The 27,032-nt window shown below is 41.2% G+C and overlaps 1 protein-coding gene across 8 annotated transcripts in view; it reads left to right on the top strand.

The window, feature by feature from the left end:
• usp7 (ubiquitin specific peptidase 7 (herpes virus-associated)) overlaps positions 1-27,032 on the top strand; it is a 141,636-nt gene that overhangs the window by 95,337 nt on the left and 19,267 nt on the right. For all 8 annotated transcript variants that reach the window (XM_078240749.1, XM_078240747.1, XM_078240748.1 and 5 more), the window contains 12 exons: positions 534-588; positions 5,146-5,226; positions 5,314-5,404; positions 5,483-5,565; positions 6,948-7,057; positions 10,436-10,592; positions 13,602-13,746; positions 14,993-15,123; positions 16,793-16,927; positions 18,024-18,125; positions 26,638-26,743; positions 26,936-27,028. In XM_078240749.1, the coding sequence (XP_078096875.1) occupies positions 534-588; positions 5,146-5,226; positions 5,314-5,404; positions 5,483-5,565; positions 6,948-7,057; positions 10,436-10,592; positions 13,602-13,746; positions 14,993-15,123; positions 16,793-16,927; positions 18,024-18,125; positions 26,638-26,743; positions 26,936-27,028 (1,289 nt within the window). The remainder of the gene's footprint in view (positions 1-533; positions 589-5,145; positions 5,227-5,313; positions 5,405-5,482; positions 5,566-6,947; positions 7,058-10,435; positions 10,593-13,601; positions 13,747-14,992; positions 15,124-16,792; positions 16,928-18,023; positions 18,126-26,637; positions 26,744-26,935; positions 27,029-27,032) is intronic.

Genomic DNA, 27,032 nt, shown 5'->3' with positions numbered 1-27,032 from the left:
AACTGATTTGTTAATCTAATTAACAAAATAACTGAAAAATGTGGCCTTGAATGTCTCTTTGTATCTGTTTACTCATGGCAAAAAAAAATTGTGCAAACTTGAGCCAGCGATCTGTTCCCTGTCTGCAGACTGCACTTCAATCGGTGAGTGAGGAGGATGTGAATAATTGCAAGTGGGCAGGGAGTCAATGTTCTTTTAAAATTTCGGTCACTGTGCAGTCCATTTTTAAGTGCACAGCCCTTTTAAGCTTTTAGCACAGTTGTGCATATGTTACTTAACTCAGAACAAGGCCTGCATGGTACCATTCAGGCAGTTGTGCTTTGTGGGAACATGGGGGGGGGCGGAAGAGATCCATGTTTATAATGTTTATTTTGTTACTGACTATTCACAGTTCGCATAAATGTATGCAGAATCTGAGATTAGTTACAGTATAACGTGCAAAACCTATTGCGATATATCTTGCACAATGTGACAATTACATTTCATTAGTGTTGGTCAGTGTTGTCCTAAAAATGTTTAATTTTCCTGTTTAGGTGGGAAACACTAGATAGTTTTATGCAGCATGATGTACAGGAACTGTGCAGAGTGGTAAGTACTTTTCCTGTATTCATTGATTTGCATTTGGTTAATCTTTCATTACTGCCAAGGTTAAATCTGTATCAAATTAAAAAATCTATCTGGGCAATGTGAATCAATTTTAAACCACTGATTTCAAGTATGATTTGAATTAATTATGCACAAAACTGAGTTCTAACTTCACTTTTGGTTGAAACCTCCATGCTGGGTTTGTGTTCAGTGAAGGGGAAGAAAGTGTGTTCTGCACTGTCAGAAATGTGCAAACCAGGCCACCATGGCCTTTTGACGCAGTTCCCCCTCCCTTGATAGAGGCTAGTAAAATAATTCCCTTTTATATGCAGTGCCCTGTTCTCTGCAAATAAAATGAATATATTCAAACATGTTTTTTTAATTGCCAGTGAGACTATAGTTCTTTCTTTGCCTTCTGCATCGCCATATCTCAGCGACAGTCAATTTACCAACTAATCTCCATTATAAATTGTTTTGATTGTTTGAAATTTGGCATTCTTTAATTTGTCCTAAATAATGGGCTTCGGCAAAATGATCCCTTAGACTAATTTAATTGGCACATTTGGAAACTATATGGAAAATGCATCTCCTGTAGGATTCACCTGAGGTTAACGTTTGGAATATCCAAGCTAAAATTTAATTTTGAATTGTGTTCTTACTATTGTATTCTTTGACTTGTATCAGGTCTTGAATAATGAACAGCTAATTCTTGGGATACCCAAGTCAAGTTAGCCGTTTGGTCGTAAAGAACTTAAGTATTGCTGACAAAATACATTTTGTCTTGCACTCTTCAGGTAAAGCAGCAATGAGGGGAACAACAATTTATACTTCATGAGAAGAGAATGTTGATTGGTTGGCAAGTGGACTCTGGAGAATGCAGCAAAGAACCGTTAACTGCCACACTTTTGTTTCAATTTCAAATCAGTCAGGTTGACTCGTCAAGCTTGACAGTTTACTAGTCTCTGCTGCCTCTCCAAGGCCACACCTGTACTAACTAAGAGTCTTTTCAACTTTTTTCTCATGCAGTATGAATTGTTCTCTTTACAGTTGGTTTATCTTATGCAGCTTTTCTGATGAGTGCAGGATGGAAAACTTCGATAGCATGTCTCTTTTTTTTCAGCAATACCTGCTGGGCTCCATCCAGCACTCAAATTCACCTTTGAAATGGAGCAGTTAAATCCGCTCCCTTTCTTGTATGTACTTATCGAAGAATTTACCAACTACCATCGCCCACCACAAGCCTCCCGTCACTAGTCAATATACATGTTGGGACTCATCCGGTTCCACACATTCTAAGATTATTCAAAAAAGGAGGGAGTTGGAAAGCAGGAAACCACAGGCCACTTAGCCTGACATCTATCACAGGGAACATGTTGGAAGCCATTATTAAAGGTGTTATAACAGGGCTTTTGGAAACATTCAAGGCAATCAGGCAGAAGAATCAACGTGGTTTTGTGAAAGGGAAATCACGAGTAATCAATTTATTGGAGTTCTTTGAAAGTCGTATATGCTGTGGACAAGTGGGAATCGGTGGATGCACTGTGCTTGGATTTCCAGAAGGCATTTAATAAGGTGCCACATCAAAGGTTATTGCGGAAAATAAAAGTTCATGGCGTAGGGAGTAACATATTGGCATGGAGTAAAGATTGGCTAGCTAACAAACATTTGGCATAAATGGGTCTTTTTCTGGTTGACAGGATCTGACGAGTGGTGTGCTAGCCCTCAGTGCTGGGGCTTCAACTTTTTACAATTTACATAAATGACTTGGATGAAGGGACCAAAGGTATGCTAAATTTGCTGATGAGACAAAGATAGGTAGGAAAGTAAATTGTGGAGGATATGGGGAGGCTACAAAGGCACAAAGGTTAAGTGAGTGAGCAAAACACTGGCAAATGGAGTATAATGTGGGCAAATGTGAAATTGTCCACTTTGGCAGGAAGAATAAAAACTTTTAAAGAAGATATTATCTAAATGGAGAGATTGCAGAACTCTGAGGTACAGAAGGATCTCGAGCATGAATCACAAAAGGCAAGTATACAGGTTGGCCAAATAGGAAAGCTAATAGAATACTATAATTTATTGTGAGAGGAATTGAATCCAAAAGTACTTTGTACAGGGGCTTGGTGAGACCACCTCTGGAATATTGTGTACAGTATTGGTCTCATTTCAGGAAAGATGCAAGTGCATAGGAAGCAATTCAAAGAGGCTTTACAAGACTAATACTAGGAATTAGATTGTAGGTGAAGTTCGTTCTTGTGGTGGAACCTAAAAGTAGGGGCACTCATTTAAAACTGAAATCAGGAGAAATTGTTTTCTGAGCCTCTGGAATTCTCTTCCACATGAGGCAATGACAGAATCTTTGAATATTTATAAGGCAGAGCCAGATAAATTCTTGATTAACAAGAGGACGAAAAGTAATTGGGGGAAAGCAGGAGTTTAAGGCTACAATCAGTTTATCTTATTGAATGGCAGAGCAGACTCGAGGCTGAGTGGCCTACTTCTACTTTGTATGTTCTTATTACGGCCTTGTAAACAGGGCACAAACTGCTCATTTTGCAACTTGATGTTGCAATAGGGCTCATCAAAGGCATTGTGCAAGGCTAATGGTTACCCTGATCAAATCATTTCATTCTGTATACCACACAAACTCATGAAGGGCCTCACCTTTGGTGCTGAAACTTGTTCAGTTTACCTCCGACTACCCTGGAAGGACAGGAAATCTCGATGTGAGCAACAAGTGAAGCTCGTTATTTCTTGCTGCTCCCATACAGTAGCAACACGAGTATTCACCACTAACAGAATGCTGGCATCAAGTCAAAAAGATGTTTGGCCTATTTCAGAAATGAGGAGTGCAATATATGGTTTTCAGTGCTAGTGATGCTCAGTCTGTAGACTGTACATTCCAAAGAGTGGTGGATCGCATCAAACAGTATTGCCCAGCCCCTGTTCACAATGGGCAAGGTACAGATCATAACCAACCAGCCGGTGCGTGCAAAACTCATCAGATGTGATTCCACTATTGGGCAACATTTGCTGAATAATCCTTGGTGTCCTAGTAATTACACTGACAACCAATTTAAGGTTGTTGGTCATGCTCGCAGTGTGGTGTATTTGCATGTACTGAAGACTGCATGTATTAATGCGCAGAGCCTTGTTCTTTGCAGACTGAGAGTATTATGCCTGTTTCAGCTAAACATTGCTGACTCATTCTTTAGGGCAATGCCTCGAGCAATTGTGGTTTACATTTCAAACAATGCTTGGCAATTAACTGTCAGTCACCTGGGACATTCATTGTGGCAACACCTCTAAAATCAGTCTCCTTGCCAACCAATTCATCTCATACAGTCAACATTTTTGTTTCCCCTTATATCAATATTCTTGAAGTGTCCTGATGAGTGCAAGGCAAGAAGCTTTGACGCGTCTCTTTTTAGTAACAGTCAAGTTCTGTGCTACCAAACTTAAGTTGCTTGACATTGTGAAGGAATTGAGATTGCTGTCAGCCATCCTACTAGATATCTGGCATCCCTTCTCAGTCACAATTTGGCTTGCTGCCGCATTCTGCACTTTAGGATTGAGGTTGTGTAAAATGAAGACTGTTTCATTGTTTCTCTCACTCTGCCCTCAGATAATAGAAAGCAGGGTTCTGTGCAGCTGGGCTGCTTGTTTCTTGTGAAGGAATCATTGGTTGCTGAATTTATTCAAAGGAATTTTGTTTGAATTATGTATTTTAAACTTGGTAATCAAGGAACTATTAAGAGGCGTGGTTTAGTTGTAGATATTTTAGAAATGTTACAGTTGGATATGAAGCTATTGGAGCTAATGTGCAAAAATAGGTTTAGAATATTCCACTTGGTGGCAGCAGGGATATCAGCAAACAACAGAACTTGAACTATGAAGTAAATTGAAATAACATACCAACTACAGGTCTGTGTGCCTGCTGAGGACAGCTAGCGTAAAAACTAGATACTGCAACATTATTTGAGGAATTACATGGTCTCCAAAAATCTTGATATTGTGACACTTTAAGTGACAGTAAGGTTTCACACGGCTGCTAATCCGAGCTCACGTTTTGAAATCCTTTCTGAACTGCCAGTGTAAACAATCTCTTGCACAAAATGTAATTTTATAAATCGGCACTAATGGAAATCCTCACCTGCCAGTAAGCTCTTAGCAAGTTTCAATGCTTGGCAGTTAACTGTCAGTGACCTGGTACATTCTCCATGGCAACACCTCTAAAATCAGTCTCCTTGCCAATCAATTCTTGTATTTTCACATTAACTTCATTGCAATGTTAATGTAAGCCTTACTTGTGACTAATGAATAAACTTTATACTTTACAAGTATTTGAGTACACCATATCCCAAGAGCAAATACTCACATTTGATATGTACAACTGGTGGCAATACCCACGACTTGCAGCAAGAATTTGTACAACTGCCCCAAGTTCTGATAAGAATGTTTTAGAGTTTCCTTTAGAGGTATTGTGAAGAAGCATTCATCTGGGAAGTTTTGCAGTAATTGTTAATTGATTTGACAATAGAGTACTTCATTTTTTTCCAGCTACTCGATAATGTTGAGAATAAAATGAAAGGAACCTGCGTAGAGGGCACAATTCCAAAATTGTTCAGGGGAAAGATGGTGGTAAGTAATTAATTACTCGGTGGTGCAATTTCAAGACATTTTGGTGCTTTTGACATCAGTTAACATTTTCCTTATTTTTTTTTAAAGTCATATATTCAGTGCAAACATGTGGAGTATCGATCTGAGAGAATAGAAGATTATTATGATATTCAACTCAGTATAAAGGGAAAGAAGAACAGTGAGTATAACTATATCTACCAACTTTCATACACATTCAGAATTGCAGCAGATTAACAGCTGACTTTTTGTTCTGCAGTATTTGAGTCTTTCAAAGATTATGTAGCTGTGGAGCAGCTGGATGGGGACAACAAATATGATGCTGGTGAGCACGGTTTACAGGTATGTTTCTGATATACAATCTAAAAGGAAATGTTAACTTTTACATTTAACTAATATTCTGATCATCAATTTAGCAATGGCCAGTAGTAAATGACAATATAACCAAGGTGTAGTGAAAAACCAGTCAGATTTTGGGATGGGATCTGAAGCTAATGTTTTACTGCGTAAATTGTACAGAGATTATTTTATTATATATACTGCACTATTTTTTAATTCCATGTCAGTTTTCTTTTTTGAAATAACACATTTGGCGAAATAGTTCAAGTTTCATACTGAGGCTCCAATTGGGTGCGTTAATGACAGTAATTTTGTTGTGTGGGCTTTATCATGTTTGGGTCAGTTGGCATTTCTGTTGTCCATTGCATAAAATCATAGCCAAGTTGGAGTCTTATTGCAAGTCATTGGAACCTCCACTGTCTTTTGATCAGGTTTTTCCTGTAGGTACGTTGACAAATTTGGTACTAATTGTAAAATGCTCTCCTGTCTTTAAAATCTAATCAATATCTGTTCAATAGTTCGCAAAAGATCTGTATTTACTATCTTTCATTTCAAAACTCATCAGAGGCACTACTTCAGTGAGTTGTAGTTTTAACAGCACTTCTGGTTTGCAACCATTTGAAGTTGCCAACTGCAGTTGGATAAGGTGATCAAGAAGGCATGCAGCATGCTTGCCTTCATCGACCAGGGCATAGAGTATAAAAGTTGGCAAATTATGTTAGAGCCATATAAAACTTTAGCTAAGCTGTATTTGAAATATTGCGTGTAGTTCTGGTCACCCCACTACCAGAAGGACATGGATACTTTGAAGAGGGTGCAAAGAAGGTTTACCAGGCTGTTGCCTGGTCTGGAGGGTTTTAGATATAAGGAGAGATTGGATAAACTCGGATTGTTTTCACTGGAAAGATGGAGGCTGAGGGAAAGCCTGGTAGTCTACAAAATTGTGAGGCATTGATAGGATGGATAGTCAGAGGCTTTTTCCCAGGGTGGAAGGGTCGACTACAAGAGGGCACAGGTTTAAGGTGAGAGGTGGCAAATTTAGGGGAGATGTGTGGGAAAGTTTTTCTCACAGGGTGGTGGGTCCTGAAAGGTTCTACCAGTGGAAGCAGGCACATTAGCAATGTTCAAGACACATAATGGGAGGCGAACAGAGGGATAGAAACCATGTATTGGTGCAGGTTTGGTGGGTCGAAGGGCCTGTGCTGTTGTTTTTTTTTTAACACCTAATGCAAAAGTTGACGTGCTGTTCTACTTCCAATACAAGTTCTGCATGTAGATCCCCATGAACTGCATAGTTACTTTATCACTCCGCTTTCACTCGGGGGAATGTCGGCTTATCTGTATCAAATATCTGATACGTAAACTAATTTGTTTGTTGTGCACAGGATGCAGAAAAGGGCGTGAAGTTTCTTACCTTTCCACCGGTGTTGCATCTTCAGCTTATGCGTTTCATGTATGACCCACAAACTGATCAAAATATCAAGATAAATGACAGGTAAGCAGACTTGCATTTTTATACATATCGACTCTGATTCAATCTAGGTATGAGGTTATTTGATGTACTAAAACAGCCAAAACGTCTCCTTCAAAGAGAAACAAAACCTAAATTCCAGTGGTGAATCCTAATTGTTAATAGGCATCTATCATCATAGTAAAACTAAAAGCATTTCTCATGACAAGTTGATCAGTTTTTTGTTACAGCTGATTATGCATATGGTGAAATGTATGTGTAAAAGCAGTGAATTGAGTCAGCACAGATCTGATGGAAGTTGCCTTGCTACAATTGATTTTATTTTCTAAATTCACTTTATTGTGCACCTTGTTGTCTCCTTCATGCAAGATTTTTTTTTGACATAACCTTCATGTTGTCCACTTATCCGGAGGTGACAAAACAGAGTCAGAGGTTTACAGCATGGAAACAGGCCCTTCAGCCCAACTTGTCCATGCCGCCCTTTTTTTTAAAAAACCCCCTAAGCTAATCCCAATTGCCCGCATTTGGCCCACATCCCTCTATACCCATTGTACCCATGTAACTAAATGCTTTTTAAAAAACAAAATTGTAGCGGCCTCTACTACTACCTCTGACAGCTTATTCCAGACACTCGCCACCCTCTGAAAAAATTGCCCCTCTGGACACTTTTGTATCTCCCCCAACACCTTAAACCTATGCCCTCTAGTTTTAGACTCCACTACCTTTGGGAAAAGATATTGACTATCTAGCTGATCTGTGCCCCTCATTATTTTATAGACCGCTATAAGATCATCCCTCAGCCTCCTACGCTCCAGAAAAAAAAGTCCCAGTCTATCCAGCCTCTCCTTATAACTCAATCCATCAAGTCCTGGTAGTATCCTAGTAAATCTTTTCTGCACTCTTTCTAGTTTAATAATATCCTTTCTATAATAGGGTGACCAGAATTGCACACACTATTCCAAGTGTGGCCATACCAATACCTTGTACAACTTCAACAAGACATTCCAACTCCTGTATTCAATGTTCTGACCGATGAAGCCAAGCATGCCAAATGCTGCCTTCACCACTTTGTCCACCTGTGACTCCACTTTCAAGGAGCTATGAACATGTACCCCTAGATCTTTTGTTCTGTAACTCTCCTCAACGCCCTACCATTAACTAAGTATTGCCCTGGTTCAATCTACCAAAATGCGTCACCTCACCTTTGTCTAAATTAAACTCCATCTGCCATTCGTCAGCCCACTGGTCCAATTGATCAAGATCCCGTTGCAATTGGAGGTAACTTTCTCCACTGTCCACTATGCCACCAATCTTAGTGTCACCTGCAAACTTACTAACCATGCCTTCTATATTCTCATCCAAATCATTAATATAAATGACAAAATAACAGTGGATCCAGCACTGATCCCTGAGGCACACCGCTGGTCACAGGCCTCCAGTTTGAAAAACAATTCTCTACAACCACCCTCTGGCTTCTGTCAAGAAGCTAATTTTGTATCCATTTAGATACCTCACCCTGGATGTTGGTGAATTAATTTTGTTTTTGTTAATGCCCCATGGTTCTACCTTAGTAGCTGTGGCCATGAGGGCAGGCAGAAGGTCTGGTACCAAGTTCCATCAGTCCTACACCGTCATTGACCACCAAGTGTCATTGAGACTTCCCCTTTATTACTGTCCTTGTTTCCTTGGGAGAGGTCGGGCAAGTACGATTGAGAGCACTGGGGAATGTAGCCAGAGATTGTGTTCGTCACTTTGCTCCTGCATGTTGGATCCGCAGCTCATTGAGATATTCTGCAGTAATTAATTGATTGAGATCTTTGCATCTGATCCAGGTTTTGTATTTTGGGAATTTGCTATGTTTTTATGGGTCTCATTCACTTTGTGAATCTGCAGTTTATACAAGTAAGGACTTGATGGCCAGGGAAGAGAGTCTGTTGAGAATAGCAACAACTGATATAAAAAACACTTGAGATTTGAGTACACCTTTGAGGGTGGAAGATGAATCTTTGAGTTTGGTATAATGAGAAATAATGGATGTGTGTTTACTGCATTACTTCAAGATAATGCACTAAATACCGATCTATGTAAGCCATTTTGAAGATTAGCTAGTTTTATCATTCCATTGTTCAGATTATTATGACCTATGCATGCCATATACTTTTAATGGTGTTCTTTGAAAATATACTGTTTATTTTCAGGTACTAATTGTAAGAAAGCAAAGTATAGAGAACACATGATAAATGTGCAGTTTCCCATTAGCTGGCTTCCTATATTTTGATTTGAAAGGGGGAAGTAGGTGACCAGAATATGATTTGACGAAAGCAAATGTTTTGGACAGGAGATACTGTTCCAGCAGGATGCAGCATATATGCACACTGCAACTCCTTTTCAATCTATTCATGTCATTTAGAAGTTGGATTCACTTTTTCTCCACCTCCTGTTCACCTTATTCTCGCCCTAATATGTTCCATACATTTATAGACATGGATAAACTTAGCTAGATAAAGCACCTTGCTTAATTGAAGGCTTTATAAAAATCATGAGTATGACTTTTCAATCAGCCTGTTGGAAATTGACTACATACAATTTGAAAACTGTTATCCTAATGCACGCAAAGTGGACATCAATCGATATTCCAGTTTTTTATAAACTGTGGAAATTAGTGTTTTAGCTGTTTTGAGATTTTCTCCATTTAGGAATAGGAAATTGTTCTTGTAATATGTTTTGAGAATTACTTAATCCTTCTCTTGACCAATTTGTCAAATCTTCTGAGTCACTGATGGATTTTCTTTGTCTGGGTACCAATTGACAGCTCATTTACTTTGACTTTTAAATAGTCTGGAACATTCAGTGGAAATTATAGTTTATCAACCTTTGCAAGTGTTTTAATTAGCTTTTCTACAAATTCTGAATCTTTGGGAATGCAGCCGCGCCATCAGCAGAATTCTTCCCAATCGTCATCATGACTGTCCCCAATAAACTGATATATGGCAGTGCCAAACATTTTGTATGCTTAATGTTTGGGAATGTTAGGCATACAAGTTCGGATTAAGTGGCTGTCACAAGCAGTTATACAAATTATTCTCAAGTTGATCTAGCATTTTTATTAAGGCCTCTTATCACATTGCTGTCTTTTATCACCACTGTTTCAAAGAATTAATGTAACTGATCGCTTGAGGGACTTTGCATGGTCTGTGCTAGAATTGTTACCGTTCACTGTTTTGAGTCTGATTTCTGTTCATGCGATACACACGAGTAAAACTGCAGTACTAGCGGTAGCTTACTGGTATTGAGACTAAATTATTCTCGAACCAACTTTGGACTCCTGCTGAAATATAAAAATGTACAGTTTTCTCCTCTCTTTCGGTATTTTCTAAGGGCAATTTAATTTTATTTTTTAAGGTTTGAATTTCCAGAGCATTTGCCCCTAGACGAGTTTCTGCAGAAACCCGATCCCAAGGATTCTGCTAATTACATACTACATGCAGTGTTGGTGCACAGTGGAGATAACCATGGTGGACATTACGTAGTCTACCTAAACCCTAAGGGTGATGGTAAAGTGAGTATATAAACCACTGGTGAAGTAGCTGCACTTGATGGGTGTGTTATTGTTGAGCAAGCCAAAGCTACTGTTCGGATAGTGTGTGAAATATTGAGTTTGTGTGGAAATTTGAAGAAAAATTTTGATGATCCATTGGCCACAATTTTGTAATTGACCAAGGAGAGTTCGGCTCCTGATCAGTTTACTAGGGCCACCATTTGTGGGTGGGGATGCTCAATCTTACTACTACATCTTGAGTTAAACTTTTTTCAAAATACTACAGGTACTGCTCTTAAAGGAAGCTATTCAAAAATAAATGTTCCTAAATATGCAATTGCAGGGATTTATTTGGAACTTTAATTTTCTTTCTCTCTCTATTCTTAGGATTTAATAATTTCAAATCATAAGCAAAATAAAATCTTGCCTTTCCAGACTTGATGTTTCAGTGTGTTGAGAAATCAAATTTGGATATTTCACATTTATAACTCTCCTCTCAAACAGCTGGAATTTTAATTTTCTGAATCATTTTTGGAAGTTAGAATTAAATGTTTTAATTTCTGAGTGAGAAGATCAATTTCTTTTCGTAAATTAATTAGCCGAAAATTGCAAGAACAAAAAGCTCAGTGGACAGGGAATTTTAAAACTTGTCATTTAAAGTTGCATAGTTACCCTCATAGCTGAGAACAATTGTAACATGGATGTGTTTAACACATTATGCTCTCTTATTTTTCAGCTCTGCAGTTGTGTAGTGGGGAGGGGGGGAAGAAATAAAAGCTTGTAAATGTAATGCCCAGTCCCACTTGTTCTTGAGTTAAACTTTTCAAATTGCTACTGAAAAAAAAGTTACAAAATATGCAATTGCAGGAATTTATTTGGAACTTTGCTCTTCTTTCTCTCTCTTTGTAGGACTTAATCATTTCAAATCATAACAGCAAAATAAACTCCTGCCCTTTCAGACTTCATTTCAGTGTGTCGAGAGATCGATTTACATTTCTAGTTCCTTCCAATTTCTAAAATCAGTATTATTAAAATTGGTGTGGCTGATGCACCAGAGTATGCCTAGAGTAGGAAGGTGGAGTCCTATTTGCCATTCAAATTGCCTCTTAATTACTCATTTTTTGGCTCCTGTGTCGAAGCGACACAAATGTCCTTTGCAGCAGAACTTTTCTATAGAACAGGCATTCGGGTGGCTGATCACAGTTGAAGTTTATCAGACGTCGCACAGCTCTGGTCATGCTGTTTTCTCAACTGGATACTTAATTATGAGCAACCTGCAGTAGAAAGCTGTTTTCCTGTCATCTGTTGAACTCCTGTTGAACAAACGTGTATGTTTTATGGCTTCCTGGTCATTGTCGCATATCACCTTTCCCATACACCAGTGTCGAGCTGTTACTGTCTCGGTTTAGAAATATCTAAGTCTGATCAGCTGTACTATATTTGAAAGCTTTAATGTGTAAACTTGATGCTATATTAAATTAAAAATTGCCAACAAATTATAGAGCAAGGTGAAAAACTGATGACATGTATAAGGAGACTTTGTAGAGTGGCATGAGAACTTTAGGCTACTTGTTTTCTTCGCCCTTATTGCAAAACTTTCAGTATCTGATTTTTAATGAGGTGCTAGTTTAGAGGATTTGTTGATGGAATGCTAACCACTAACATCAATTAATGCATGCAGTGGCTCAGTGTAATGATTGGTTTTAATTTCTAAGTTAAAACTAAAAAGAACACATGTCTCTGGAGAACTGCACCATTTAGTATGGTACTGAACTATTCTGACCAGGAGAATCTGTGGTTCTGTTGATAGTCTCTGCTTGTCTCCCTCCCTTTGTGATAGGGTAGAAAATGGTCATCTTGACAGAGTAACAAGCTTGACAGCAACTCCTTTAGACCATGACCAAGTGAGCTGTACACTGAGGAGCAGGGAGAATCATCTGAGTTCAGTGGCTAGATTTTTGGCCATTTGTATGAGAGTACTTTGATGCTGAGATTCTTAACTTCGCCTGAGTTACTTTACACTAATTAGTGCACAGAGTGGTTAGCACTTCTGCCTCACAACACCATGGATCTGTGTTCAATTCCGGCCTTGGTGACTGTGTGGGATTTGCGTGTTCTCCCTGTGTCTGTGGGTTTTCTCCAGGGCTCCGGTTTCTCCCACAATCCAAAGATAAGTAGGTTAGGTGGATTAACCATAGTAAATGCATGGGAATAAGGCAGGACAAGGAGGGTGGGCTGTATAAACATGCTTTTTTGCAGAGTTGGTACAGACTCAATGGGCCAAATGGTGGCCTCCTGCGCTGTGGGGATCATATGGATACGCTGATATATGATATTTGTTTGCCATGTGCAAGGTTTTTTAACGTCAATAGGAGTAAAGCAATTGAATAATTAGTTTTCTGTATCTTTAACTCCACCACCTGGGTTAATTCCACTCTTAATACTTACGGCTTTAATCCAGAAGCACTATTGAAGTAACACTTGATTATTGCTTTTAACCCGAGAGCAGTGTACTTGTATGTTGAAAATTTTGTTGTGAAGTTGTCAATGTGAGATTTTTCAGAATTGAGGGTATTGCTGTAAACTCATTCCCTTTTGTATTTCAAGGCATAGTTCTTTGGCTTGTTGTCCTGAGCTACGGTCAGTATTTTATTATTGCTTTAGCGCAGTCTATTAAAAGAATCTTCAATGTATTGCCCCAACAGCATGCACTATCAAAAGGTTGCGCAAGTTAGTAAGTTAACATTTGACAGTCTAATTATACACCATTAATGGTAACACATCCTTCAGTTTTTGATGGTCTAAGCTTAAGGCATTGTTGTGTTATCTATTCTTCCATGTTGGCCCATTGGTGCCATTCATTGAAACTTATTTTGTATTTGAGCATTAATTGATAGCCTTCTGAACGCTAGTCTCAGTTTAACACAATAATGAAGCAATATTTTTAACTATGTTTTGATTGTTTCCTTTATTGACTATGAAATGATTTGGGATGACGTACTTAATTATGTTCTCTTTCCTCTTTCCAAGTGGTGTAAATTTGATGACGATGTTGTATCAAGGTGTACAAAAGAGGAAGCAATTGAACACAACTATGGAGGTCACGACGATGATTTATCTGTGCGACACTGCACCAACGCCTATATGATGGTGTACGTCAGAGAATCAAAATTAAGTAAGCAAGTTTTGAATGCAGAATAGCAAACTCTGCCCTTTGAAAATGGTGTGCAGATATTTCTGTGCATTTATCCAATTAACAGGTAGCTGATCATCGATAAAAGGATTCTCAATTGTCACAGGATTGATACCTGGAATAAACAGATTCTTATGAAGACAGATTGGAAAGTCTAGGCTTGTCTCCACCAGAGTTTAGAAAATTGAAAGGTGGCTTGATTGACATTTATAAGATCCTGAACTGTATTGGCAAAGTGAATGTTGAAAGGATGTTTCCTCAAGTGGGTGAGTCCAGAACTGGGATGTGGCAAGGGAAGGGAGGCACTGTTTTAAAATTGGGAGTAGGCCTTGGAGGACCAAGCTGAGGCAGATTTTTTTTTTCTGAGGGCCGTGCGACTTTGGAAATCTCCGCCTCAAGGCAGTTGAAGTGGGTTTGTTGAATATTTTTAAAGTAGCGCAGATAAATTCTTGTTGGCAAGGGAATCAACGGTTTTCAGGGGTTGATGGGAAATGTGGAACTGAAAACACAGATAAGCCATGATCTTATTGAATGGTGGAGCAAGCTCGAGGCCGAATGGTCTATTCCTATTTCATATGTTTGTATTCTTGTGTTAGGCACAAAGTTCCTGTCAAATAAGTGCATTGGCGTTTGAGCAATTGATTGCAGAACCTGTTAACCAATCAGTCTGAGTACATTGGTAGGATATTGATAGACTAATGGACAGTCCATCACTATATTTATGTAACCTTATGGGTGCTGTCTTGAACATTGGAGGTCTGTTTAGTATTGATCTAAATTTGTCTAGAAACCTATTTTGCAAATTTAATAAACTAACCAAAATTGCGTGCTTTGTCAAAAACAAATTCCTTCAAATGTTAGCAAGTATGTGCATTATTTTTTTCTAAAAGTACTGTTGACCTTGGGCTTCATCTGCCTGTTCAGGTAAATGCAAAATTATTGCAGAGCATATTTTTGAAGAGCAGAGTGTTCATTAGAAATACTGGCCAATATTTCTTCTTGAACTAACATTGGTTAACTTGTTGTTCAGTTGATTGTGAAACCCTCTCCAAGTTGGCCTGCAAAATGGAGAGTACACTTAGTAACTTAGTGACGTATTTGGGTCGTTCAGCACTTGTGCGGGACGCTTGTTTTTAACTAGTTTTGTGCTGGTATTTGTTTGGTTTTAGGCTTTTATGTTGGGGCAATTTACATGAATACAAATGTGTTTAAAAACTCTTGTTTAAAGGTGAGGTTTTACAAGCTGTCACAGACCACAACATTCCACAACAATTGGTGGAGCGTCTGCAAGAAGAGAAGAGGGTGGAGGCTCAGAAAAGAAAGGAAAGGCAAGAAGCACACCTCTACATGCAAGTGCAGGTATTGGAGCACTCTTGTCATTTAAATCTGACCGTAATTCTTGCTGCACTTGGCTGTCACAATATGCACTCTACTTTTAACGTACGGAATTTGTACCTTGTGTGTTTAGGAACCAGAAAGCGCACTTAAAACTTGAGTATCTACAAATGTAAAACTTGAATATCTGCACGTCATTAATTCCAAGTAGATCTTCAGCCCTTTTTTGTTTTGAAAATAAATTACTTCACCCATAATTTGATTCATACATTGCCCTGTTCAAGAGCATATTTCATTAAAATTTATTGTTCATGCCATCCAGGGCTATAGGAACAAGAGTATTTTGAAAGATACGGGACAGCTATATCCTGATTACATGAAAATCTTACATGATATAGCAGCTATGTGGCATTGCACCATGTCTCCCTACTCTCATCGCATTTAACTCCATTTGATCCAACTCGACACCTGAGATGGGCAAATACTCGCCTCAAAGTTGCAAATCGTTGGGTGTTTCCTACCCCAGAGAGCTGTGAATGTTCAGTCATGGAATACATTATTGTTGGGCCCTGAGGGAATTGAAGAGAGAGGTGGTGGAGTGTGAGGGGGTGGGACAATCGTGGAAGAGGTGAAATTGAATTATATGTTTGGATAAGGTTACCCCTCTTCTAAATTTCGAGGAATACAGACCCAGACGATTGAGTCTCTCTTGATAGGACAACCCTCTCATCCCAGAAATTAGCATGGTGAATCTCCTTTGGACTGCCTCCAATGTTCTATCTTTCTTTCGATAAGGGGACCAAAACTGTAGGCAAATGGAGTTTAATGTGGGGAAGTGTGAGGTCATGCACTTTGATATGAGGAAGCAAAAGGCAGATTATTATCTAAATGGAGAGAGACTGCAGGTGAGTGAAGTACAGGGGGATCTAGGTGTTCTGGTGCATGAATCACAAAAAGCCAACAGGCAGGTCCAACAAATAGTTTGGGTAAATGGCATTTTGGGCTTTACTGCAAAGTGATTGGAGTTTAAAAATAGTGAGGTTTTGTTGCAATTGTACAGAGTGTTCGTGAGGCCTCAGCTAGAATCCTTAGAGTGCAGGAGGAAGTCATTTGGCCCATTGAGTCTTCAAGTCTCCAAAAGAACATCGTACCCAGACCCAACAACCCCCTGCTATGTCCTCATAACCCTGCCCATCTACTACGGCTAATCCACCTAACCTACACGTTTTAGGACAATACTGGACAAATTACACAGGCAATTTAACTAACCCTTTCGCGAGTGGGAGGCAACTGGAGCACCCGGAGGAAACCCATACAGACACTGAGAGAACGTGCAAACTCCACACGGACAGTCACCCAAAGCTGGAATCAAACTCTGGTCCCTAGCGCTGAGGGAGCAGTGCTAACCACCGTGCTACCCACAAAAAGGAATTTGCCCCGGATAGGAGGACAAAATGGATGTGGAAGCAGGGGCTTGTTCTTAACACCACTCGACTCTCTCCTCTTCCCCTCCTCCCCCATCAACTTGCAATCTCACCCCATTTCTTGGATTAAGTGAATTGCTTAATGTTTTATTTTTGTGTTTGTGATGAAGCAAACTGCAAACAGCTTTTGTTGTATTGCAATATTGTAAAAGTTGTTGCTTTTAAAATTCAATCTTATCAGCTGGTTCCTGCATTTTGTTTCCTTTTAGATAGTAACAGAAGACCAGTTCTGTGGACATCAGGGTAATGACATGTACGATGAAGAAAAAGTGAAATATACGGTGTTCAAAGTCTTGAAAAATTCCACACTTGCAGAGTTTGTTCAGAATCTATCACAAACAATGGTTAGTATTTCACTAAGATGTGTTTGATACCATAAAACTAGGACAGCATTGCCCACCAGAATTGTTTTCTGTTGTCTTATTTGGCTTATAACCAAACAACTAGAATTGCTTTGAAAAAGTGGAAATGTGCTTTTTGAATCGATTCTGCAGGCTTGTTGCAGTAAAAGGTACTGGGTATTGTGACATGTTGATCCTAACAGCATTCACGTTTTAAGAAGGTTCAGTGGCACTGGAAAGTAAGCATACTTCATTTCCGCCATCACATTTGGATCAGCAATAGAATTCTTACGTCTGAGGTCATGAATTCATGGCCCACATCAGACTTGCAATCGATGCTGATACGATGGCAGTACATGAATGAGAGCATGCGACATTGTAGAGTTAGCTTCGAGATGGAATGGAATGCTTGTCCGGATGAGTGCAGCTCCAACCACCTTCAGGAAGCTCAACACCATCCAAGCCAGAGCTTCATCAGCCCTCCGACCACACCTTAAATATTCACTCTCTCCCTCCCACCACCAGTGCACAGTGTCAGCAGTGTGTATTGCATTCACAACATGCCCTGCAGCAGCGTGCCAAGCCTCCTGTGACAGCATCTTCCAAACCTGCAGCCTCTACCACCTCGCAAGACAAAGGCGGCAGATGCATTGGAACGCTAACATCTGCAAGCACCTCTCCAAACCACAGCATGACCATTTCATTTTGCACCTCTCTTCCCCAACTCAAGAACACCAGGCCAGTTGTGACAGTCCAAATGATACCCTGGTTGAGATCACTTTCTCGGTGTAGAGATGTATGTCTCTGGTTTAATGATTAATCATGCATTGTCTTCTCCCTCAAGGCCACGGGGGGAAATGTGTCTTTCGGGTTCTGAGATTTAAGGTACACTTATGCATAGAATGGAGCATTTTGTGTTCATATCTCTGAAGATTTGCCTTATTTGGTACTATGTTTTCTACAAAGCACCAAGCACTGACAAGTCTATTTCTTGAAACTGTACTCAATTGGAATGCTGTGCTCCAACAATACTTCATTTGTAACTGCATAACTTTTTAAAACTGTTTTGATCTAATGTGTCGCTGTTGCTTTGACCCAGGGTTATCCACAGGAACAGATACGGTTGTGGCCAATGCAGGCTCGGAGTAATGGGACTAAGAGACCAGCAATGTTGGACTACGAAGCAGACAGCAACAAAACTGTAAGTGTGTATGTTCCAGGATAAATTCCCCTGTAGAATTTGAACTAGTTTTTTTACAGCCCTTCCTGGAATAAACTGATAAGATTTTGTGGGAAATTGCAGGCAAGGAGCTTGATGCGCATCAAGGATCAAAAGCTGCATCAGGAAACGGTTAGCCTGTGCTCAGAGTTTGCCTCCTTCAACCAAGAGTATTATAAGAGCGAACTTCAGTAGCTGTTTGGGCACATGTTATGGGCAGAGTAGCTCAGCAGAATGTTATGCTGGCATGTGCATATGGAGAGCACATAGGAACAGTGTGGCGCAAGGCAGCACAGAGGGTCTGCAGACAACAGCCCAGCTTCACGGACATTTTAAACCACCAGTGTCTGACTGTTTCCAATCAAATAGTTGCTGACCTATGTGACATGTTGGAGGTGGAGTTGATTCCACTAGGGTGTGGAGGGCACCCACTGGCTGTGGTCGTGGAGATGGCTGTGGTGCTTATCCTTTTCAGCATCCGGTTGTTCCAGGAATCAGCTGGAGATGTTTGTGGGATCTCTCAATCTGCAACCCACCGCAGCACAAGAGTTGATGAATGCTTTGTTCATGAGGGCAGGGTGTTAATAAGGCTCTGGTCTGATAACACAAGTTGAACCAAACAAGTTTCAGCTCCGTAGCCGAATTTCGTTGAGTCCAGTGGGTCCGAGGCTGCATGCACTTTTGCTGTCGCGACTCTCTCACAACATCCAGGTTCTTTCGTCAGTGGGAAGGGCTTTAACTCTCTCTCCCACTCTGTGCAGACCATTTGAAATCTTAAAAAATCTGACCTGAGTACATTACATTCCAAGGAAGCTTTGATTCAGGGACAGTCCCAGATGTAGCAATTGTTTGCATAACCAGAAAGCCTTTGAGAATAAAACCTCAGTTATAAAGAGTTGTGCGCATTAGTGCGCAATCCCACCATCAAGGGGGAGGACTCATAGTCTCAACATCTATCTACATGAGTGATTTTTGAACCACTAATTTGGCCTTTTGAAAATGTGCTTTAGATATTTAGACCACTCTGGGGGAACACTTTTAATAAGGACTCTCAAGCACCTCTCATCATGGTGATCTGTGCTCTGCACAACTTGACATAGCAGCCAAGAGTTGAACTGATGTTGGATGATTCTTGAGAGCATGTCTCCAACTCTAGTGAATGAGAGGGAATCAGCAATACAACCAGTATAGACAATGGCCATCCAGGGGAAAAACTATTGGCAACAACTATTGACCTGCCTGTTGGGGAAACCCATGACTCAGTCATTGTCAATAGATTCGACTGGCATACCCCACCAGACCCATTTGCCTTTGTATTAGAGAGATGAATGAGTGCCTCAAAGGTTGCTGTGGGAGAAATAGGTTTTGATTCATGGGGTACTGGCACCAGTACTGGATAAAATGGGAGCTGTACAATTGGGACGGTCTATACTTGAATTGTGCTGGGACCACTGTTCTGGTGAATTGTGTAACTAGGGTGGGGAAGAGAGAGCTTTAAAGTAAATAATGGGAGAAGGGATTAAGCAAAAGGATATACAGTCAAGGGAAGTTACAAAGTAGTGGACCAAGACAGCATTCTGTTAGGGACAGTGTTAAAATGAAAGAAACACTAAATCTGCAAAGGTGGGTGGTAGGTCAGAAGATTGGACGGATTTCAAGGACCAGCAAAGAATGACTGAAAAGATAATAGAGGCAGAACTCAAAGTATAAGAGAAAGATAGCTGGTAATAAATAAAAAATTCACAAACTTTTCTACAAGTATTTAAATAGGAAAAGAGTAACTAAAGTTAGTGTTGGTCCTCTAGAGAGTGAGTCTGGGGAATTGATGGAAAGCAAGAAATAACTGGTTGCCGAACAGGTATTTTGTATCTGCCTTCTCAGTAGAGGACTTGGAAAACTCCCAAGGGTTTTGAAAATCAAGAGATGACAGGGAGGGATGAACTTAATACAATTACCATCACTAGGAAAAGGGTGCTAGGAAATTTATTCGACCTGACCAGTACCCAAATGGTCTGCACCGCAGGCTCTTAGAAGAAGTGCTAACACAGATAGATGAATTGGTTATAATCTCTCAAACTTTCTTTGTTTCTGGAAAAGTTCCAGTGGATTGGCAAATAGCTAATGTAATACCTTTATTCAAGAAAGGAGGGAGGCAGCAAGGAAGAAATGATAGACTGGTTAGACACCATGGGGAAAGTGCCAGAATCCATTGTTAATTTGATTGTATGTTAATTAACAAAGTAATATCCTAGGTGGAAGAAGAGGAACTGGTAGATGTGATGGGCGTGGATTTCCAAAAGGCATTTAATACAGTACCACATTAAAGGTTATTACATCACATAAGATGACATGGTGTAAGAAGTAACATATTAACATGGATATAAGATTGATTGACTAACATGAAGTAGAGAGTAGGAATAATGGGTCTTTTTCAGATTGGCAAGCTGTAACTAGCTGAGTACCACAAGGATGAGTGTTGGGTCCTCTATTACTTGCAAGGGACTGAATGCATGGTAGCTAACTTTGCTGATGACACCAAGATAGGTCTGAAGGTTGTCAGAAGGAGGTAGAGTCTGCAAAGGGATAAACAGGTTAAGTGAATGTGCAAATACTTGGCAGAGTATAGCTTGGGTAAATGTGAACTTGTGTGCTTTGGGCAGGAAGATTAGAAAGACAGCATACTGTTTAAATGGAGAAAGCTTGCAGAAGGGATAACAATTGTGCAGATGATATCCGGGTGGATGAATCTCAGTATGCAGATACAAACGAGTGATGAAGAAGGCAAATGGATGTTGATAATTTCAAAAGGAACAGAATATAAAAGTACGCAAATTTTACTACAACCGTACAGGGCCTTGGTGAGACCACATATGGAATACTGTGTACAGTTCTGGTTGTCTCATTTTAAAAAAAGGTATTGCTTTAGAAGCAGTTCAGAAGAACTGGACCCATTCCTGGAATGAAGGACTTGACTTATGAAGAAAGGTTGAACAGATTAGGCCTATATTCATTGGAGTTCAAAAGAATGCAAGGTAGATCCTGAGGGGGCAAATATGGTGAATACTTGGAGAGCGTCCCCTCATGTAGGGGAGATTAAGGCCAGGGGACATCATTTAAAAATAAAATGTCTCCCCTTTTAAAAAAGGGACCCTTTATCTCCCAAAGGTCATTGTGTGGAATTCTGTTCTTCAGAAAGTGATGGAGACTGAGTCTTTGAACTTTATTCGAGGCAGAGTTATAGATTTCTGTTTGGCAAGCAAATTGAGGGTTATCGGGGGGGCGGGTGCAGACAGGAATGTGGAGTTGAGACCACAACCAGATCAGCTATGATCATCTTGAATGGTGGAGCAGGCTTGAAGGACCAAATGGCCCACTCCTGTTCCTGTGTGTCATCCTTGTTGGCATGTAGAGCCCATGAGCTCATCATCCATCTTGCCTTGGTCACTGGCATCCAGCTGGCCACTGCCTCCTGGATGAATAAGAATCATGTGACCCTCATTTGAAGTAAGCCATCTAACATATGTTGAGATGCCCAAATGAAGCACTGTGCCATATAAAACATAGGCAAGCTAATGAATACCCATTGTGTGTTTGTGTTATTTCCTGGTGCTTAGCCATTGAACTGCCCCTGTACGTAGAGTTGATAATTTTGCCATTCCGGTGCATTAGATGCTTGTGGCAAATGATCTCTGGTTTGTGGGACCCTTGAGGAATCTGGTACAGGCTGGGCCAACTGCATCTAAGCAGTGCAATTGTCTGTCATTGGTGTTAGAAGCAATGTTCTGGTCATTGAGTGGGAACAAAGGGCCATCACCAAAGCCAGTGGCTCCTTGAACAAGGCGCTTATTGCCTTCAGCTGTCTGGTTCTTGACCCTTTTGTTGCCCACCTACTCTTCCCTGCTTACCAGGGGCTCCCTGGCAGCAGGTCCATGCATTTACCAACTTAATGTTCATAATTAACTCCATAGGGGGCTGGTGCATTCTTACTACATCCATTTGGTGGGGTAGCTGCATGTCACCCCGAGGGTCACCCCTGTCATGCTGGAGGATGCCATGCACTTAAGCCAATGTTTAAAGTTTATTTATTAGTGTCACAAGTAGGCTTACATTAACACTGCAATGAAGTTACTATGAAAATGCCCTACTAACCACACTGGTGCCTGTTTGGATACACGAAGGGAGAATTTAGCAGCTAACCAGCACGCCATTGGGACTGTGGGAGGAAACCGTAGCACCAGGAGGAAACCCATCCAGCCACAGGATGCACATGCAGACTCAGCACAGTCGCCCAAGCTGGGAATCGAACCCACGTCCCTGCCTCTGAAGCAGCAGTGCTAACCACTCTGCTGCCCTCATGGCATGGGTAGACAAGCATATTCCTGTGAAACAAGTTTGAAATTAAAAACCACTTTAGTCATGGGTCAAACAACTCTGAGAACTCTTCTGCGTATTCCTCAATGCTGCTCGATAAGCACCCACTGTTGATCCAACTCTCAATCGGTGTCCTCATGGGAACTGACCACAGCTGTCATTATCTCTGTCAGCACTGAGCATGTGGGTCATTTCCTGACCAGATAGTGCTATCTGCGCTCGGCACACTTGATGTCTGACTGATGAGAGCATCTGCTGGTGCAGGATGTGCTGGACTGATGTGATGGTGCACCTTACATGGTGTCGCCCTCTCTTGAGGTCTCTGATGCAGATGCCACTTCCACCATTGACCCAGCGGAAGGCATTGCTGTTTTCTGAGCTTTGCGTGATCTTCACTTGCCACAAAGAAACATGGGGAAATGGGAGCAGGTGTAGGCCATTCAGCCCATTAAGCCAACTCCATCATTCCAACAGATCATGGCTCACCTATCTCCACACCATTTTTCCCATGACCCTTGATATCATTAGTATTCAGAAATCTTATCGATTTCCATCTTGAGCATGAGCTTCCCCAACCCTCTGTAGAGAATTCCAAGATTCGCCACCCTCCGTGAAAAAAACAGTGGAAAAACTCCTTATGAGTCTTAAATAGCCTGCCCTTATTCTGAGACTCTGCCCCCTGGTTCTAGACTCTGAATACCCAGGGGGAACATCCTAACGACATCTACCCTATCAAGCCCTAAGAATTGTGTGAAAGAAAAATCAATCTGTGTGCCTTATTGACTATCGGCCGGTGGCTCTGACATCATTATGAAGTGCTTCAAAAGGCTAGTCAGGGCACGAATTAATTCCAGCCTCCCGGACTACCTGGATCCACTACAGTTTGCCTATCGCCGCAACAGGTCCACAGCAGACGCCATTTCCCTGGCCCTGCACTTAATCCTGGAACACCTAGATAACAAAGACACCTATGTCAGACTCCTATTTATTGGCTACAGCTCAGCCTTCAACACCATTATTCCCACGAAACTCATCTCCAAACTCCCTCTGCGACTGGATCCTGAACTTCCTAACTCTCAGACCTCAATCAGTAAGGATAGGCAACAGCACCACCTCCATGGTCATCCTCAACACCGGTGCCTCACAAAGCTGTGTTCTCATCCCCTTACTATACTCCTCATACACCTATGACTGTGTGGCCAAATTCCGCTCCAACTTTATTTTCAAGTTTGCTGATACCACTGTAGTGGGGCGAATCTCAAACAATGACGAGACAGAGGACAGGAATGAGAGCGAATCTGGTGAACTGGTGCGGCAACAATAATCTCCCTCAATGTCAACAAAACGAAGGAGATTGTCATCGACTTCAGGAAGCGTAAAGGAGAACATGCCCCAGTCTACGTCAACGGGGACGAAATAGAAAGGGTCGAGAGCTTCAAGTTTTTAGGTGTGCAGATCACCAACAACCTGTTCTGATCGATCTCTCTCTCTCTCTCTCTCTCTCTCTCCCCCACACACACACACACGTCGACACTATAGTTAAGAAAGCCCACCAACGCCTGTACTTTCTCAAGATTAAGGAAATTTGGCATGTCCGCTATGACTCTCTCCAACTTTTACAGATGCACCATAGAAAGCATTCTTTCCAGTTGTATCACAGCTTGGTATGGCTCCTGCTCTGCGCAAGACCGTAAGGAACTACAAAAGGTCATGAATGTAGCCCCATCCATCACGCAAACCAGCCTCCCATCCATTGGCTGTATACACTTCCCACTGCCTCGGCAAAGCAACTAGCATAGTTAAGGACCCCACGCACCCTGGACATTCTCTCTTCCATCATCTTCCTTCAGGAAAAAGATACAGAAGTCTGAGGTCACATACCAACCAACTCAAGAACAGCTTCTTCCCTGCTGCTGTCAGACTTTTGAATGGACTTAACTTGCATTAAGTTAGTCTTTCTCTGCACCCTAGCTATGACTGTAACACTACATTCTGCACACTCTCGTTTCCTTCTCTGAATGGTATGCTTTGTATAGCATGCAAGAAATAATACTTTTCACTATGTTAACACATGTAAATAATAAATCAAAAAATTCGCAGTCGCCCCTCATTCTACTGAACTTGCAAAGAATACAGATTCAGTGTCCTCAATCACACCTCGTAAGACAATTCTGCTATTCCAGAGATTAATCAGGTGAATCTCCGTTGCACCCTTTATGGCAAGGATATCCTTCCTTCGGTAAGGAAACCAAAGCTACGCAATACTCCAGGTGCAGTCTACCCAAGGCTCTGTGCAATTGCAGCACCACAGAATTTGAACAATTTGCATCTGCAGCCATTACATCTCTCTCAGCTCCACACCTGTCTCTCCCTCTGAGATAGCCTGGCCTGCTGTCACCATGTTAATCTCCATTGCCATGCCTTCCATCTGCATTATCTTTGAGAGGGGGCACACCACCCCCCTCCTTTTCGCAATGAGCTATCATCCAGAAATAAGAGAAAATGTGACACTTCTCTCCTGCACCAGAGAAGGTGTACCACTGGGAGGCCTGCTGCATGCAGTCATCCATGCTTGTCACTGCACCAGGCACTAATGATTGGCGATGGTGCTCTGCTGTGATGCTACCCTATGTCTTGATGCACATGTGGGTCTTCGCTGACTTCTTGGGCATGGGTCATCCACTGTTGTATGTTGGTTGCTGTTCTCTTGGTTTGAAGTCAGTAAGAAGTCTCACAACACCAGGTTAAAGTCCAACAGGTTTATTTGGTAGCACAAGCCACAAGCTTTCGGAGCACTGCCCCTTCATCAGGTGAGTGGGAGTTGTGTTCACAAACAGGGCATATACAGACACAAACTCAGTTTACAAGATAATGGTTGGAATGCGAGTCAACACAGATAATTAAGTCTTTACAGGTTACAGACAATGAGAGTGGAGAGAGGGTTAAGCACAGGTTAAAGAGATGTGTATTGTCTCCAGCCAGGACAGTTAGTGAGATTTTGCAAGGCCCAGCAAGTCGTGGGGGTTACAGATAGTGTGACATGAACCCAAGATCCCGGTTGAGGCCGTCCTTGTGCGCCGAACTTGGCTATCGGTTTCTGCTCAGCGATTCTGCGTTGTCGTGTGTCATGAAGGCCACCTTGGAGAAAGCTTACCCGAAGATCAGAGGCTGAATGCCCGTGACTGCTGAAGTGTTCCCCAACAGGAAGAGAACACTCCTGCCTGGTGATTAGTCTGAAGTCATACATAGGTTAACTCTTGAGTCTTATTATCTCGAACTATTTATAAAGATACAGTATAGGGTACATGCTAGCAACTATCTTCATGCTTTCTGGTGTACACAGTTCGTGCCCAGCACTAGATTGACCATGGGTGTGGGCCCTGTGCCTTCTTGCATAAGCGTGATTGGTCCTGTATTCTGTCACATGTTGACCTGATAGACGCCAGACGCTTGTATTACACACTGCTGCAGATGGATGCCATATCATATGCAGGCTTGCCACCACACCAGAATGCATGCCACTCGCCATCAAGCCCCCACTAGCTCATTCAAGCACTTCTGGCAGCACCCATACTCATGCCACAACCCCATGGCTGCTCACTCCTCTGGCCACCTCCAGCCAGGCCTCCTTCGTGAGGTTGGACTTTTGCAACTTGGCACAAATACACCATATGTTCACCCTTAAACACTGCTGCTTGTGAAGTTTTGTTCTCAACCCCATGTCTCTTATGTTTCTTCTGAGAATCAGCAGTTTGTGTATTTTTAATTAGGAAAATTTGTTGATATTTAGTTTGTTCTGTGGTGTCTAGGTTATTGTGTAGAATTGCAGGTTTGTGATGCAGAGTGACTCTAAACAGCGTAGCTAAATTCCCATACCAGCTGAGATTATTCGTGCAGGCCCTGCCTTCTCAGCCTTGCCCCTTGCCTGAGGTATGGTGACCCTTGGGTTAAATCACCACCAGTTAGCACAGTCTCCCTCAAAGAGGGGAAAACAGTGTATGGTCCTCTGGGACTTTAGCGACTTTCATTGAAGTATATGGTATCAGTGAAGATGTTTATGCAACATGAAGTAAAATTGTGGAATCCATGTAGTCGAACAAACCAAACTTTGTTTCTCTTGTAGATGATTGAATTGAGTGATAATGACAACCCGTGGACAATATTTCTAGAGACAGTCGATCCAGAGTTGGCCGCCAGTGGAGCAACATTGCCCAAGTTTGATAAAGATCGTAAGTCCATATTAACAATGTACTGTTGTCGATTATATGATTTCCGCAACAATTCTGTTTCAGTTCTTAGTTTTATACTTGTTTAAGGACATGCCTTTAAAGGAATAAGTTAAAATGCATCATAATTGCATGTTGTAATACAGAAACTGACTGTAAATGTACAATATAGTAATGCTATGACTTTCTCTTCAGATGATGTAATGTTATTTTTGAAGATGTACGACCCCAAAACTCGGAGCTTGAATTACTGTGGACATATCTACACCCCTATATCGTGTAAAATACGTAA

The sequence above is a fragment of the Mustelus asterias genome, chromosome 23 (assembly GCF_964213995.1).
Source record: "Mustelus asterias chromosome 23, sMusAst1.hap1.1, whole genome shotgun sequence".
In the NCBI taxonomy this organism is placed as follows: domain Eukaryota; kingdom Metazoa; phylum Chordata; class Chondrichthyes; order Carcharhiniformes; family Triakidae; genus Mustelus; species Mustelus asterias.
The sequence above is the reverse complement of the archived record's forward strand: the minus strand, read 5'-3'. Positions and strand labels throughout refer to the sequence as shown.